This window comes from Dama dama, chromosome 8 (genome assembly GCF_033118175.1).
Source record: "Dama dama isolate Ldn47 chromosome 8, ASM3311817v1, whole genome shotgun sequence".
NCBI lineage: Eukaryota > Metazoa > Chordata > Mammalia > Artiodactyla > Cervidae > Dama > Dama dama.
In genome coordinates this window covers 33,363,080-33,380,135 of record NC_083688.1, presented here as the reverse complement: position 1 = coordinate 33,380,135, position 17,056 = coordinate 33,363,080, and the positions used below count along the sequence as shown (strand labels likewise).

The 17,056-nt window shown below is 38.3% G+C and overlaps 1 protein-coding gene across 13 annotated transcripts in view; it reads right to left on the bottom strand.

The window, feature by feature from the left end:
• The window catches only part of IKZF2 (IKAROS family zinc finger 2), a 176,174-nt gene extending 165,220 nt beyond the window's left edge, over positions 1-10,954 (bottom strand). For 3 of the 13 annotated variants that reach the window (XM_061148819.1, XM_061148832.1, XM_061148830.1), the window contains exons 1-4: positions 10,098-10,281; positions 8,865-8,931; positions 7,269-7,317; positions 6,351-6,455 (exon numbers count right to left, since the gene is read on the bottom strand). In XM_061148819.1, coding sequence (XP_061004802.1) covers positions 6,351-6,455; positions 7,269-7,317; positions 8,865-8,867 — 157 coding nt within the window. In that variant the 5' untranslated portion in view covers positions 8,868-8,931; positions 10,098-10,281. Of the gene's footprint in view, positions 1-6,119; positions 6,297-6,350; positions 6,456-7,268; positions 7,318-7,839; positions 7,858-8,827; positions 9,071-9,236; positions 9,334-10,097; positions 10,282-10,819 lie in introns of those variants that run through there. The other 10 variants (XM_061148826.1, XM_061148822.1, XM_061148825.1 and 7 more) reach the window with 10 other exon arrangements.
• Between the last annotated feature and the right edge of the window lie 6,102 nt (positions 10,955-17,056).

The following is a 17,056-nucleotide window of genomic DNA, read 5'->3' as shown; positions in this document are numbered from 1 at the left end:
TCTGCATAATAATAACACTGAGCTTATCACAGAATACTGCCTTGTCTAGATGTCTCTTTAAATTAGAGGATGAGCTCCAGGAGGACTAGAATAGTGTACCATTCACCTCTGAATCTCCCCTACAATGCCTGACACATAAAAGACTGCCTACAAATATTTGCCGAATTAATCAGCTAGAACAATATAGCAACGTGTCAAATGCCTATAAGTGATAATTATATTTTAAGTTGACCTCAAATTTAAAACACTTAAGCTATTACCCACAAAATGCACAATTAATCAACAATCAGGCCTACGGCTTGATCAGGTATCATCAAATGAGAATTTATGGTTCTGCCACAAGCAACAAATGAGGTGAAATTTTAGATACAGATTTTCAAAGAAAAAAACTGATTCTAGATATGGCTGCTGCTGCTGCTGCTAAGGCGCTTCAGTCATGTCCAACTCTGTGCGACCCCATAGAAGGCAGCCCACCAGGCTCCCCCGTCCCTGAGACTCTGCGGGCAAGAACACTGGAGTGGGTTGCCAGTTCCTTCTCCAATGTATGAAAGTGAAGTCGCTCAGTCGTGTCCAACTCTTAGGGACCCCATGGACTGCAGCCTACCAGGCTCTTCCATCCATGGGATTTTCCAGGCAAGAGTACTGGAGTGGGGTGCCATTGCCTTCTCCCTAGAGATGGCTAGGTTACTCTATTAAGAGGAATTTTTCTATTCTTAATAACTGGTGTATTTACAGTACCAATGCTGAGCAATGATTTTCTTGACATGTAATCAAAAACATAAAACTATGCTCAGGAACACTGAAGCCCAATAAAAAAAAAAATTCTGCCATACAGACGAACTCTACTTCTTTCTAAACCAAATCTTCACAGATCCTTTAAATAACAGAGCGTTTTTTTTCCTGCCAGTTTTACCCTAAACTATTTGAAATGCCTATTTCTGTTCCATGGACCTCTGTAGTAAAATGGAAACAGCAAAAGACCTGAATTTCAAACAAACATGGTTTTGGAAAAAAGCTTTCTTATGAATCATGGACTGGTGCAAAAGTAATGTGCCTGCTCTGAGGGTTAGAGCAGTGATTATTTATTAGATGTTAGCATGTGCCAGGAAGTGTGCTAAGTATTTTGTATATATTGCCTCATTTAAACCTCACAACAGTCCAATGAGGTAAGGACTGCTTACATGCTACAAATAGGGAAACGGGAGCTCAGAGATGTGAAGTAAGATGACTGAGATCACAGAGCAGATCAGTGGCAAAGCAAGAATTCTAACAAGGCCGTGTATAACTCCAAAGCCCATATTTTTAACCACCTGCAATCTACTACTTCTAAGCCTCAGTTCTCGGTATTATAAAGCCGAGTGTCCTCACAGAGCTGTTGTGGAGACTAAGTGAAATAAGAGGGATGCACTTAGCTTAGCACTCGGCATCCTATGTACACTCAGTAAATTATACTCTCCTTCTCTTTCTCACTCCAGTGCGATTAAGCATTTAAAATAAAGAAAAATAGTTCCTAAATACTCTTTACCTATTTCAACAGAGATTCCTGAGCCCAATTAATTCATAAAAGGAAACTCCTACCAGATCACCAAGTATAAAATACACTTATATCTGTTCACATAAACAGGTATAAAGGAAACAGGCAAAGAAAAACAACACGGTCTACCTCATTTTAGGACTGTCACGCGGCTACTGATCTTTTAGAATATTATAAAATCAAAATATATTGATATTCAAAGTGAGGAGAGAAGAGCATGGGACCCAGAGATCTGAATTCCTGGCAGCTTGAAGGAAGAGTCCCAAAAGAACCTAACCAATCATGTTACACTGTTTTCACTGTGTTTTCATTGGATAAGACAAATTTAGACAAAGATAGAGGCAATAAAAACAACACTTCTACAGTGAACTATTTTGTTTCTCCAAGACAGACATTTATTCTTATTTCAAAGCAGACTTAAAAGATGAGGCAGAATGAAGAGCAAAGAAAAAAAAAAAAAAAATACAGCAATTTTGCTGTTAATTCCCTGCTCATACATACTTCCTTTAGTTCTTTTCTTTTTTTTTTTCCCTCTCTTGGTACATGGCCATGACACCACTGATAGCTATAAAGAAATCAAGTCAAACTTTTTAAAAAAATTTCCTAACAAGTAAAAACTAAATGTAAGGTATGTTGCATATATATACAAAACTAAGTACTACAATTGAAAAACAGAATGAGCTTTTACATCAAGTCCATCTGGTGTTATATTAGGGTGTGTCCTGTGGAAATCCAACCAAGGGTGACTGCCAAGCTAAGCTACAGAAGACAACTCAGAAAGCTGGTGAGTCTCAAGATACAAGCCATATTTTTAAAAGTGTATTAGAACATCTGCTTAACAAGATTATCTGTTATCACTCCACCCTCATAATAACCCTATTCTACTCCTGTAATACTGTTTTTGCCACTAAAACCTGGGTCAGTTCTGGACATGGTGGGACCCTGAGATAATGACATTTTACAGATATCAGTGATCTAACTAACCCACAAGGTAGTATCAGTGTCCCCATCCTGACAACTTCATCCTTTTCCTAAGGAACCTTAGAAGACAACTGGTTTCTTCAAGCCTCCATTTCCACACAGGAAAAATAGACACCATAATATACTTACACTTCACAAGGTTCTAAAAATGGAAACCAGCTAAGAGGAAAAAAAAAAAAAAATGAATGTGAAGCACTCCGAAAAGAATAAACTAGATTCACTGACCTGATTATTGGTCAAAGTCTTGTAAAACTAGAATTACTACTTCTTCCAATTCCACACATGCCACCTGGCCATCAAACTGACTGATAAATGGTATTGACTGCAAAGTGGATCCAGGTAAAGGTTTTAAAGTAATAGGAAAAAAATTTGTGTCACAACACACTTTCACACCATTAGCTATCTCCAAAGAAAATTTATTTACTGGCATTATAAAAGTAGACGATGATAAGGAAAACAGGATTAATTACAATTTCTTGAACCTTGAAACCCTTTCAAAATACTCAGCAGCAGTTACAGAATAATCTGAAACCAATACAGAAACAAGTATACAAGAATTGGAAATGAGCTAACCCAGAGACAGAAGGAATCATAAAATAAAGTCTCATCCGATGGGCCGAAATATAATATGGATTATTTTTATATTGTTCTGTCTGAGTTGTCTGTCTCAGATTCTTAACTTCCAGATTCTATTTTTAAAATCACTTAACACTGTGTATTTCCAGTAGCCATCAAGGCAGACACTGTCATCCCTGACACAGGAGATTGTCAGCAGACTCAATATGTACACTAATGATCTCAGGCAACAATGCCCATCTTCTTATCAAAGAGATCCTCATTCTAGAAGAAAAAGTCCAAATTTCTCTAAGAAAACTCACTCGAAAACATAGGAAGTAGTCATTACAAAATGTTAAGTTCACGAATACCTCTCACATCTTTTTAAGATTATCTTACATGCTGAATTTTAAAACCAAAGACTGTTAGGCATTGTACATTTTTAGTTCTCTCCCAAGTGACCGATGTGCTCTTCTAGCACTGTCAAATCATGATAGCTGCTGTCATTATTTTTTATACAATAGCTGGCAGCAAGTTGCACAGGTACCCTTCATCTTAGAATAGTCGTCAAATAACCCAAACAAACAACTATGACCTCAGAATACAACCGACCACTTTCCTACAGTGAAAATAAGTGGGTTCTCACATGGCAGTGTTACTTTACTGCTAGGACGTTAGTTATCTCATAAAAATCAAAGATTCTATTTCTCTTATTTTTTTTTAACTGTTTTAAAATAACTTTTCACCTCTTACACATATACTCCTGTCCCCTCCTTACTGCTACGGAGCCTATCTCATTCTATCTATAAAGGTTTTCACATTTACTTTCGGCTCTAATACTTTCAATCAACATTGCAATTCTGTTTCTGGAAGTCACAGCCCTGTAGGAAGACTATTTGAAGATATTAAAGAAATGCAGAAAATAAGTAAGATCTTTTCATAGAATAAAGTCAGCAATGCATATAAAGAGATTTAGGTAAACTAGTGATCTCGGCTACAAGTGATTTGCCAAGTCGCAAATGTACAAATCATTATTCCAAGTAACAGAAAAACATCTGAGTGACCAACTATAGGTTTCTTATTCTAATTAACAGACAAGAGTCCCTCTCTAGTGCTATTTGCGTTGGCAATCTAAAATGCTGATATTCTCCTAGATCTAAAAGAGAGGAAAAATGGGTATCTTCTCCATCTAACACCTAAGTGGGTAACCTAGATACTGTAAATAGAGGCTATGTAAAGGATGCAACAGACAGCTCTGAAGTGAGAGCCAAAATATTTAACCTGCAACTCTTTGGAAAAGAACATGAAAACACATGCAGCTTAGCCAAAAACTCTACTAAGATGGAATTGCCACAGGCTAGTAAGTTAAAAAAAAGAAGAAACAAAAAAAAAAATCTCTTTACCAAACATAATTTTACTGTTGTTGGGTGAGAAAAACTCAAATGTCAAAAGCACAGTTTTTATTTGTCCAAGTGATCATGCCTAAAACTCTGCAACGTGTATTCAAAATAAATAAGTGAACTGCCTTTTAGAAAAGATTACTTCAAAACCAAAATCAAATTCACCAATAAAGGGTCTAATTAACCAATTAACAAGCACTTTCCTGCTGATATTCCAGTGGTGGCTCAGGGATAACAAAGTCCAATTACATATTATTACCTACCCCTCATACTCAATGTTTCTAAAGACAATATTAAGCTAAATTTTAAGCTAACAGAAACTCATATCAATCTATCATTATGCTTTAGGAAATTAAATGAAAATTATCTGAAAAATAAAAATCTATTCTGCCAAGGACCTAGTCACATTAAATGTTAAAATGTTCAAAAATTATACTCCCTATATTGCAACAGTACATAACTTTTATCAAATTAATAGTCAACTAGCAAAAAAATTAATTAATGCTACAAGATCCATTACAAGAGATTAGCATTATAATTAATATACATTCTCTTACTATTAATTTCTCTTCCTATGTGATAAAGGAATTTCAGTGACTGCTTCTAGAATGAAATCTTCCTAGGAAGTGATTCCCAATAATACAAACATAGAAAACTTTTAAAAAAGTAAAGCAAGTTCATACAGCTCAGTCAAACTTTCAAGTCAATAGCTAGAGTCACTTAAAAATAACAAACTGCAAAATGTATTTACCAGTACTCTATATACTGTTGCTTATAATTCAGAAGACTTAACTACCTATGAAGCTAGTAACTTTACAATAAATTCAAGTTTTGAAAGCTATAAGAGGGAAGTGGAAAGAAAAATTTGTTCTCTCAGGATAATCAGAATTAACATATTAAGAATATACTCATAATTCATCATATGATTCAGTTTGTTATTAAATCATCTTTAAAAAGAAAACGCCTTTCCTTCACATGTCACCCAAATAGAAAGCTTTTAAATTACATTGCATTTAGATGGAAATCAGATGTCCTTTCTATATAAGAATATAACACATATCAGAAGTAAAAGGGAAACACAAGATTTCAAATTAAGTTTAAGTAGGAGTAATAAAGCATTTGCACTTGACAACTTATGAAACGTAATTAAGAGAAAACAAACCAAATCCTTAATAAAGTATTTGTCTTCTGTCACTGACAGCATGCAAGTTGTTTTTTTATTACACAAAAACAATGTTTGCTATATCTTGATATAAAGAATGACTCTTTATCAAAAATAGTAGCCAAAACTATTCCAGCAAGTTCAAAACATCCTTCCAAATTTTCTCAGTTCTTTTCTGACAACCTAAAACAAAATGCTTTCACTTTGTCAGAGAAATGTATGTAAATGAGTTCTACAAATTTTCGGTCACATATTACTTCCAATGCTTTGGACAAGAAACTTTCACGTTTTCTTAAAAAAGCAACTAACACTACGATTCTACCACTAATGTATTAGCTTTGTGCCAAGGCAATAGAACAGAAATTTTTCCTTTTTGTTTTTTACTATGAAGTAACATGTTTCCGTATTTTTAACTCAACAACAAAAAATAAATCGTCATAAACCTGGCAAAACAAAAGAATAACCAGCAAAGCCTAACATTTCTTACCTGATACAGGTAAGCACCAGCTGCCAAATGCCACCTTGGGATAGTTCAGACTAGTAAGGAGGCTCATGCTTTATGATACCAAAATGAGCAGGAATAAATCTGTGTTGTTCTTTCTTTAGCAAAATCTATAGCAGCAGCTACACCACAATGTGAGTGGACCCTACAGACCTAACAGATTCAAGTCTATCACTAGAGAAATAGGAAAAAAAAAATCATAAAATAAAGACTTACTGCTTGTCATGTGACTTGGTGAGGCATGTTGTCCATTGGGTGTGCTTGAGGTGAGGTCAATTGCCATATTGGAGTGCTCCCTTTCAGGTGAAAGCTCATTGTCACCTGTTTTCACAAAATAAAATCTTTTGGTCTCTATTCACTGTCACCTAAAATCTAATTACCAACTTTGTAATCATATATGCAAAAGCATGCATAGTCTTGAAATGTTGATGAAATACATTTTTCTCTCAAAAAATTATAAGGAAAAGTTATTTTAAAATATATAATAAATGAACGAAATGATGAAAAGCCACAACCAGCACAGAATAAAACATTTACAAAATTTCACTACCACAGTCATCTTAATTGTAAAATAAGGACAAATGGAGTGGTTAATGTCTAAAGTATCTTCTGCTTGAAAAAAATTTTCCTTTAACATCTAACTTAATCATTAAGCACCCGGTATTTTTAATGAGTATTTCCAAAACGTTGGCCAGAGACTTGGGTGTTTGAGAGTTTGCTAAAAAAAAAAAAAAGAAAGAAAGAAGTCAACTTAAGTGAGCTAATTCTCTTTCATATTGTGTGTCTGAAAAATTAGGTTACAGAGTACTAAATATTTAGTACACGCCATATTTGTAGACATATATGTAACCCAACCTAGTCTAAACTTAAGTGAAAAAAATCAAGTAGGAAAGTTTTGATCTGCTAAACTATTACTGACTTAAATAATATCCTTAATATGGCAAGTATGTATCTATATGGTTCCTTCTTATTTCACTTTCCTGCTATTTTCTCAAACTCATTTACAAGGTGAAACTGGGAACAGATAGTAAGAGTACACAATTCTTGATAAAAATTTCCAATTCAGAAATTAAAATACAGGTAACAAACATGCTTTTATTTACCAATAACAGATGAATGAAAACGAATACTTACACGTTATATAGCCATCAATAGCCTCTGTTTCCATAGTCAACGTGCAGTGCTGCAATACAAAAGATTATACCCTTAACACAAGGATTCCTTTCAGTCTCTGCCATTAAATGCTTAACTTATTTGAAGCTCCAAGCAGTTAGCCCACGTTGCTGCGGCTGCAACCTGTGCCCAAGAAACATACTATGGTGTACTGTATGTGCTCATTTGCAAGTCACTGAACTCTTTCTGCAAATGATCTGATTCCTGCTGGAGATAGGATAGGAAAGATAAGTGTGCTGTGAGATGGGCTGCATCGAGAAAGTAAAGACTCTGTTCATCAGAATTTACTCAGTTTAGAGGGAAAAAAAGAGGAAGGGGATACACCTCAAATGTGCCCGCTTTAACTGGGACTGAAGTATTTTACCATTCACTACTTCCTACAATCAAGCTGCAGTCTGAGGACTTTCCCAGTATACAGATAGCTCTATTCACAATTGTTGCAAGTTGGTTCATCATGTTCTAACAGGGAGGGGGGAGGACAAACAAACAGAGGAAAAACAAAACAAAACAGAAAAACTTCGTGCTCAAGTACCTCTGGAAGGTTTCTGCAGCAGTTACCCAACTGCCCGGCTTGTATTGACATTTTAGCCAGCCCCAAGTTCTGTGTGAGCACCTGTTCAATATAACCTTAATTTACTGCCAGACCATGGTTGGCTACTAATGCCGAGCCTACTTAATACCTTCCAATTTGAAAAAATTCATACACTTCTTGCTGTGAGGAAGGGGATCACTTTTGTAAAGTTTGGGGAATTGTTTTCATGCACCAATGACACAAAAGAAGAACTTACTTCTCAGAAACAAAAATAAATTGTATGAGATGACACCCCCTAGCTTTGATTCCACATAATGAAAAGATCGATAAGCTAACTGTATTCTTTGAAGAAAAAAGTTTAAAGAATTGACATGTCCTGAGATGATTTTTACTTATTTTTTTTTTTTTCCTTTGGCCCTGGTCCTTTTTGCCTTTAGTTTCAAAACTCTCACTGCACCAGCAGCTAAATTATTCACAATGAGCCATTTCTGTATTGATCGCCAAGTATATTTAGCCCTGGCTCCTGGAATTTCTCCATTACTTACTGGAAAACAGGCAGCTTCACTTCTTGTCTCCAAAACCACTTCCCTTCTCCCTCCCCTCCCCTTCTTCACCACCACCCTCCCTACCAACCCCCCCCCCCCCCAAAAAAAAAACTTTTCTTCTTTATGGAATAATCAGATCAAATTCCCAACTCAGTCACTACACAGCACTTAAATTTCAACCTGCTGTACTGTTACCAAATTCTTTCAAATTATGATTACATAAGGCTTTAAAGAAAGGCATCCATAAAGTTTAAAAGGGGAGCAGTTTCTTCGGATATTTTACAAATGAGTTTATCTCTTTAAAAATGTACACATTTAACACACACAGATTAAGAAAGAAACGTCAGGGAGAAGCGAAAGAAGTCTGCCCCATCAATGAAAAGATTATTAACCCTCAGAGAAGGAAAGAAAGAAAAGGAGAAAGAGAAACGAAATGTACATACAAAAGAAATTGTCCTTTGATTAAAAAAGATTCATCACCATTTCCAGCTCTGTCGGGAGATCTCAGCTTCTTCTAACCCCTCAAAGAGGAGGTGACAATGTCGTGCTGAAGATAAACGGAGAGAGAAAGAAAGAAGTTTTTTGTGTTTCCCCCTTCTCTTTCCCTCCCTTGCCCCTTCCAAGCCAAGCCCCCTGCAGAGTTCAAGGCAAGGAGGAAGGGAAAGCACTTTACAGGTGGGTCATTCCGAGCCCAAATCCAGCAAACAGATCGGCTGATAAACAAAACCAAGAAATGAGAGAGAAGGAACACCCCCCTTCTCCTCCACCACCACCTCCTCCTCCTTCACCCCTCCCCCTCGTCCCTTTGGGATGGTCTAGTAGGAAAAGTCACTCAGGAATGGCACCACGTACTTTCAGGAAAGAGGAAAAAAAAGAGAGAGAGAGAGAGGTCAGTCAGTGCTACAGCAATGCGATTAACAAGAAGAGAAAAAACTTGATCCACCGGTTCCTTAAGAATCGACCAAAAGCTAAGACAAGAAAACTGAAAGAAGGGGGGGGGGGGGGGGGGTAGGGGAGGGACAGTCAGGGGGAACCCAGCAAAGAACCTAGGCCAACTTCACAGGACTGTTTTTCGCCCTTGGCAAAATAATAATAATAAATTAAATCTTAAGTCCATCTCTTTCACCCACACCAGAACCTGTCAAAGTGATTTAACTGCTGCCTTTTTACGTGTCATACCAGCTTGTTGTTGTTGTTTAATTCCAACAGGATTTGGATATTCCCTTATAGCTGGGATAGAAACACAGCTGCAATTTATCCCAGGCTACCCCACCTTTCTTGGAATTCAAGTTAAAACAAAGCAAAACAAGTCCAAATCCATGACAGCTATAGAGATGAGAACTGATTAATCGATTAACATCCCAGAAACAGATTACAAGCAGGGGACGATAAATTAAGGCAGAAGACATCATCTTCAACCCGATTCCCTGAGCGTCCTTTACAGAAATCATTAGCCTAATCATAACCACAATGCATCCCTCCCAGAGAAAAAATATCTATAGTATCTATATCTTATTATTACTGGTTAACAGCAACAAGTCATTTGATCACATCACGGTGCAAAACGAGATGCTATATAATTACACTTAACTTTGAAAAACACTCCCCCCCTCCTTGCAAATCAGATACACATATTTATATATAATCTATGAATCAGAAGACAAATAAAACAAGAGCTGTTCTTCACCACGCAAAAGCCAAGCGGAGATTTACCTCAGCAGTGCATGCAGTAAAATAATCCCATCACCCTTTTGTTTGTGTTTACTGTTAGTGTGTCCTCTCTCTTTCTTTCTTTCCTGTGCCTAACGTGTGTTTGTGCACTGCAGTTGGTGGTGGAAACTAAGGCAGTGGATCTGTAGCTAAGGGTAATCCTGTTTTTACTTCCTCCATCTTCAGCGAGAAGCAGGGTTAGCCCGGGACAGCTGGTCAAACCCCGAGAAACCGATCCGCCGGAGCCAGAGCACATCTCCCCCGCCGGCCGGGCTCGCGCAGACGCCCGCGGGCGGAGGGCGGGCTGGCGGCGGGCGGCGGGCGGCGGGGCCCGGGGCGCGGGCGGACGTGCGCGCGCGCGCGTGTGCGGGGCCGGGGCGCTTGTGCCTGGGTGCGTGTGTGTGTGTGTGTTTGTGTGTATGTGTGTGCGCGCGGGCTGGCGAGGCGCGTGTGCGCGTCTCTGCGCGCTGGGCCGCTCGGCGCGCTCGGCAATCGATTACAGGACAAGTGCTGCCCCGGCGGCTCCGCGACGCGCTCCCTCCCTCGCGCCCACCCGCGCGCCGGGCCGCGTCGCCCCAGGCCGGGCGCCCCCGGACGGCGGGACCCGCCCCCCAGGCCGGGGCGGGGGCTGGTGGGGGACCAGGTAACCCGCTTCCGAGAGTGCCCCGGCAGCCTCCCCCATCCACTTCCCCCCCACCCCCGCCCCGAGTCGTAATAAATCTCACGTTTTCTGCCGGCTCGAAAGGAAGAATTGCAGCGACCAGGGGAGGTTCATTTCGGCCTCGTGAAGTTTTCTTTCAAACTGGGATTTGTGGTGAGGCCGGGCGGAGGGCGCGGGACCGCGATCCGGGCGCGCGACGCGGCGCTCCGGGCTCGGCGTCCTGGCCGGAGTCTGGGTGTGCGCGTGGACCCACCCACTCAGCTTCGCAATAAACTATGCGGTGCGATTTCAGAAACCGGCGCCCGACCGACCCGGACTCGGAGCAGGAGAGGGGTCCTGGGGAATGGATTGAGCAGGAAAAGTCAGGTCTGAGATGCAGCTCAACTATTACTATTTTGAAAGTGCTTTTCAGTGCAAGTTTAAAATTAGAGTGTCTACTTGCTTTTTCTCCCCCGGGCATGTGGCACATCCACCAGTCAGAGGGATGAACGGGTGAGGGTCTAAAAGTTGTTAGGAGTAAAGTGTTGTCTTGTAGTGTCATCAGTTAGCCATAGCGCAGCTTTTGTATTTGGGAAGAACTTATGTGAATCGTCACGAGAAGAAAAAAAAAAAAAACCACGTACGTTCTTTCTACAAACAGTTGCATGTAGCATCTTTCTTGACCACAGTTGCAAAAAGAGGGAATAGAGACTTCTATAATTAAAGGGAAAAGGAAAATGAAAGGAGCTGAAAATACTGAACTGTGTAGTCTGGATGGCTTAAGTTTGAAAACACGTGAAATTTTCAGCACTGCCAAACAGCATTTCTGAGAAACCATATCACAGATTGTGTAGAAAATCAATGCTTAAAGAGTAGGAGCAGGCGGTGTACTCCTACTCCTTTGAAGAATCCCAGAAATAGTTGCTGAGGTTTTGTTTTTTTTTTTTTTTTCTCTGCTGAGGAAAGAGAAATGATACATTGAAAATAAAATCGTCAACTGTATCTTAAGCATCACTCTGTATATCTGAGAAAATTTTGATAACGTCTTTAGATTCGGAGACTGGGAAGGAATTCTTCTCACATTGATACACTCTAAATCATGGACATCCTGTGACTTGTATAATCTTTATTTAATATTTTTAATGAATTTCTTTTTTAAAGTTTACTTCATTTGTTGAATTTATTAAACAGCTGTACCAAAAAGCTTGTTTTTTTAAATCATGGAAAATGGTGGTCGGTGTTGTGCTGCAAACAAGATTAAACAATTTTCATTGGCGAGCAAATCATTTGGGCTCAGGCTAACAACAACTTTTAAGACGATTTTAAGAACAGCTGTGAGTTATGTGATGGTAAGGCAGGTTTTTGTTTTTTTTTTTACCCTGTCAGTTATCTAAATAAAAGTGATTTTCCTAAAGTTATATTTGGGAAAGACCATAGAACTCCACAAATCATTCTAATCATCCAAATAGATAGCAAAAATTTTTAATCTTGAATTATCATACAAGATTGAAATGTTATTCATAATACATAAAATTCCCAGTATACAAAGGGTAACATAACTTCTCTAGACTAAGCTGAAGTGTTGAAAGTTGTGGAGGTCCTTAGAAAAGATGAATTAAAACATATGCAGAATTAAAATGACGTGTCTGGATAGTTTAAGCAATTTAATTCTGTAGTAGAAGTGGATTCGTTGTGAAGTTCTAAGGAATCATCTTCAAGTTCCCCAAAGCCACCACAGTTGATATAGTCTTTGCCCCTGGCTCATTAGAGCTTAATTTAGCTCCCTTGAAAGCCTATCCTTCTCCCGAGTTACTTTCATTGGCTCCCTAATCACCAGAGGCACACTCTCTCCCTCTAGTGGCTAAGTATTCAGACACTTGACATTTGATGGCCCTGTCTCCCCAAGGATGGGGGATTTGGGCAGGAGGCAGTGATTTCCAAATTTTAAAATGGCAAGGATCTCACGGTCACTTGTGAGAATTAGATCATTTGGGGAAACTTCCCTCTTCTTAACATCCGATGTTCCTTTCTCATTTGCAGATCATGGCATATCAAACTCATGCCAAAGAAGTTAAGATTATGTTTACATACAAAGACTAGGGTTCAGTTTCATCCTTTGCAGTCAAATAATCCTGGCTCTGAAACTCAACAGTTCCACTTTTGGAAAGAAAAGAAAGAAAATGAAGTTGCTCAGTCATGTCTGACTCTTTGTGACCCCATGGACTGTAGCCTGCCAGGCTCCACCATCCATGGAATTTTCCAGGCAAGGATACTGGAGTGGGATGCCATTTCCTTCTCCAGGGGATGAAACCTTAGTATAAACTAGAAATTCCCTTTGTTCACAGTTTTTCTCAGCATTGTTTGTGTAGGTCAAAGGATATCTATATTTCCAGCCTTTGCCATAACTGCACACATTTTTAAAGTACTTTTATAGTTATACTTTGCACAAAAATGTATCCCAAGAAAGTACAGTAGTATGTTCATTGGCCACTATATCCAGTTGGATAAATTTTCACTTTGGGGGCAGATTGAGGAGGTAGTGAGAAAACGTACCCCACCCCCACCCCTTTTCACATAGCTAGTTCTTTGTTCTCCCTTCTGTCCCATCCTATGAAACTCCCTCCAGACACTGATCCCTGTCTTAACACTGGCTTATTTCTTTCATTATACATTGTGTACATATGTTACTCATTTGTTGAGTTTTTAAAAGAAAATTTCTGCCCCCCAACTAGAATGTCATCTTTTTAAGGATAGAGATTATGTCTGTCCTGCTAACTGTTTTCTCAGAATTAGTACAGGATTTGACAGGAGTTGGTACTCAGTAAAGTAATGGCTAAATGGATGAATATGGAGCTAGTCCTGTACTCACCTAGCTTCCATATGTTAATCGGTTTTCAAGGGCCAAAAAGTATACAAGATCAAAGATACACTCTAATTCCGTAAATAATTTGATCAATTCTTGGCTCATAAGTCATGTTACAAATAATGTTAATAGGTTGACTCTGTCTTATGACCCATGTGAAGACTGTGGATACCTTAGTAGATAACATAAAGTTTTACAAGTATGAATAGTAAAATTGGTTAAAATAATTTTGAGGAAAATACATTTATGTGACCCCTCTGTTTCATAAATTATTTCATGTTAATACCTGATAGTTCATAAACCAGGCTGACCATCAAAGAATGCAACAGATTTAATTCTATAACTACTAAGTACAGTTAGCAAAGAACGTTTTTAAAAAGGCAGAGTAGATTAAGGGTGGGTACATCATGAGGTATTAGTATTCTCTTCAGAGAGTTTATTTGTTTTAGATCTAAAAGTCCTAGTACCCTTTAAAAGAATTATTCATTTTTGTTTATTCAAGCAATTAACTTTATGTTTTTAAGTTTGGATTTTATTTTTAGCAGAGGGCAGAAAGGGACAATTTGAAACACTGCAATACTTTCCTAATATCAAAGAAGACATTTTTGGAAACCGATTATATACTGATTTTTTTGTTGTTGTTGTTCAGTTGGTTTTATTGTGGTAGATATAGAACATAATCAACCAGAGAAGGTGCCCTAAAATTATTTGAATTCCTGAAAAAGTTAAGTTTGCCAAGCACACATAGGCACAGTGTTTTAAATCTGATTGCTTGTTTTATTTTGCCAGGTGGTGGTATCTCTTTGAAGTGTTGTTCTCTTTTTAAGCAGGATATGGAACAATGGTCTCACTTTCTCCTGTCGACCTAGATTGGCACTATGAAGAAGCAAGGAAGCCATAAATGGAACCATAGTTTCAAAGAAAGCATCCTAAGATATCAAATCCGTTTCATAAGTAAGGTGTATGAATATCTTCCAACTTTGCCTCCATGACTACAATGATGGTCTGGGGTCTGTCCTGCTGGCATGTGAGTCCCACGTGGTAGGAGTCTTCTCATTCCACCCACTTTGAACAGTAGTTTCTTTCAACAGTTCTTAAGAGTGTCAATTTGCAATTTGATAAAGCTCTTGTGCAAATACCCATGTCCCTAGAAAAGGTAACATTATGACTTAAATTCACAGTCCGGTAGAATATCAGATTTCTTCTAGAAAGTACATTTTGATGTAGAGTAGATGATAAGCTATCTCTATCCCAAATGAGAATTATAAATCATGGGAGTTAAACTAAGACCAAGGGGATAAGACAGGAGAAATTTCTGGGGAAAAGAAAATAAAAGTATACATTTCTAAAGATGTCATTAAAAACTTCCACAGTTGCTTTAAAATGTAGATGTGTTCAGCATTTGAAGAAATGAGTACCATCAATGCAAAAATGAAGGAACTTTGAATTTGGACAAGTGCAGATAGATGACACTTGTAAAACAATTCCAAAAGGCATGAGGAAGAAGATTCTTCTAGGAAGTCATGAAATTATCGAACAAAGAAAGTATATTGAGGTTATTGGAAACCTCCAATTAAAGTATTAGTACAAGGAAATAAGATGTTTCAAATTTGGAAGACACAGCTCATGAATGGAGGATAACAGTAAAAGGAGAATACATTGTCTCATGAGCATTACTTTAGATACAGAATAATAAACACCCTCTGAGTGTAAGAATAGTTGGATTCTGTTGGAGATATTCATAGTCTAAGGCAAAGTGATGGCAGGTTGCATCTCAAGAGAAATATTTGGTAGTCAAACCATTGCCAATAGGCATATGATCCTGATGTTTTTTAATACTGTGAAAAGCTCACAGAATTATATGCGTGGTGTCTGTGAGAAGCCTCAGCTCTTTGTAAAGCAAAATTCTTTCACGGTCTAGCAAAGTTTAATCACAGGTTTAAACAATCCTGTGTGTGTGAGTACTGTGGCCTGCCAGGCTCCTCTGTCCATGGAATTTTGCAGGCAAGAATACTAGACTGGGTTGCCATTTCCTCCTCCAGGGTACCTTCCTGATCCAGGGATTGAACCCAAGTCTCTCAGGTCTCCCGCATTGGCAGGTAGATTCTTTACCACTGAGTTACCTGGGAAGCCCCCAAACAATCCTGTATAGATGGGAGAAAGTAGAACTCATTAGCAGTAGAAGTGTAGGAAAGAATCCAGGGATTCAACCTTCCTCTTTTTATAGCCAGATAGTGGCAACCTAGGGAATTAAGAGCCTTACAGGGATAGATATGGGAAGCCATTTCCTGCCTGATGACTCTGAAAGAGGCTTGAGGTGTGGAAGGAGGGAACTGAATCAAAGTCACTCGCAGGTAGTAAAGTCAAATGTCATCTAGTTTTCATGGCTTGTGGTTTAGAGAAAGGTTAGCTCAAAATAGAGGCTAGTTTGGCATTCTAAAATGTCCCAAGACATTAAATATGAAGATGAGAAGAGCACCATCAGAATCTCTCCCCCAGCAGCTCTACTCAAGCTTCATAAAGGTACAGAAAACTTGACGTCATGGTGAGTGCTAGACACCAGGGAAAGTCCCACTTAGTAGACTAAGGATATCATCAAATGTCCTCTAACTATATTCCAGAAACTGCTTCATGGGAGAACTGTGTCTTTCAAGTGTGTTGTTTTTGAGAAATAAATCTTCATGCAGAATCTATAGCACTTTATTTGTTATTATATTTTTTATTCTACCTTGTTCTAGACTGATGTAAAGTAGCTTATAATTATATTTACATTGTATATAATTGTATGTGCTCAGTTGCTCAGTTGTGTCTGACTGTTTACAACCCCCCTGGACTGTAGCCTACCAGGCTCTTCTGTCCATGGAATTTTTCAGGCAAGAATACTGGAGTAGGTTGCCATTTCCTTCTTTAGCAGATCTTCCCAAACCAGGGAATGAACCCACATCACTTGCGTTGCCTACATTGGCAAGTGGATTCTTTAACAATAATACTATATATTTACATTTATATAATTAGTTAATTATATATAGTATTATATTTACATATATGATACTAAATTTAGAGGTGCAAGAAGAAAGTAAAATGTGAAAACATAAAGTGAGACTAGTACTAAAGCTACATAAAATTCCCATGTAAACATTTCCTTAAGTCAGGACACAAAATGTGTAGCTTTCTAGTAGCCAACTCAAAAACAAAACTAAACACAGCAAACAAGGTACTCAGGTACATTGTTCATGGCACTTATGATAAAAACTGAGCAGTTATTCAGCAACAATACAATTTGTTTTGGTTCTAATAAAAAGAATCCTGTATAGTGTAATGCAGTACTTTAAATTGATGATTCAACTAATCTCAACAAAATTGGGGTATCAGTGGGACTAAGAAAGCCATAGGTATTGTTGTCGTCACTATAAGCATTTATTTTATGCCAGGCATCATAAGCCCCACAGTCAGAGGGGT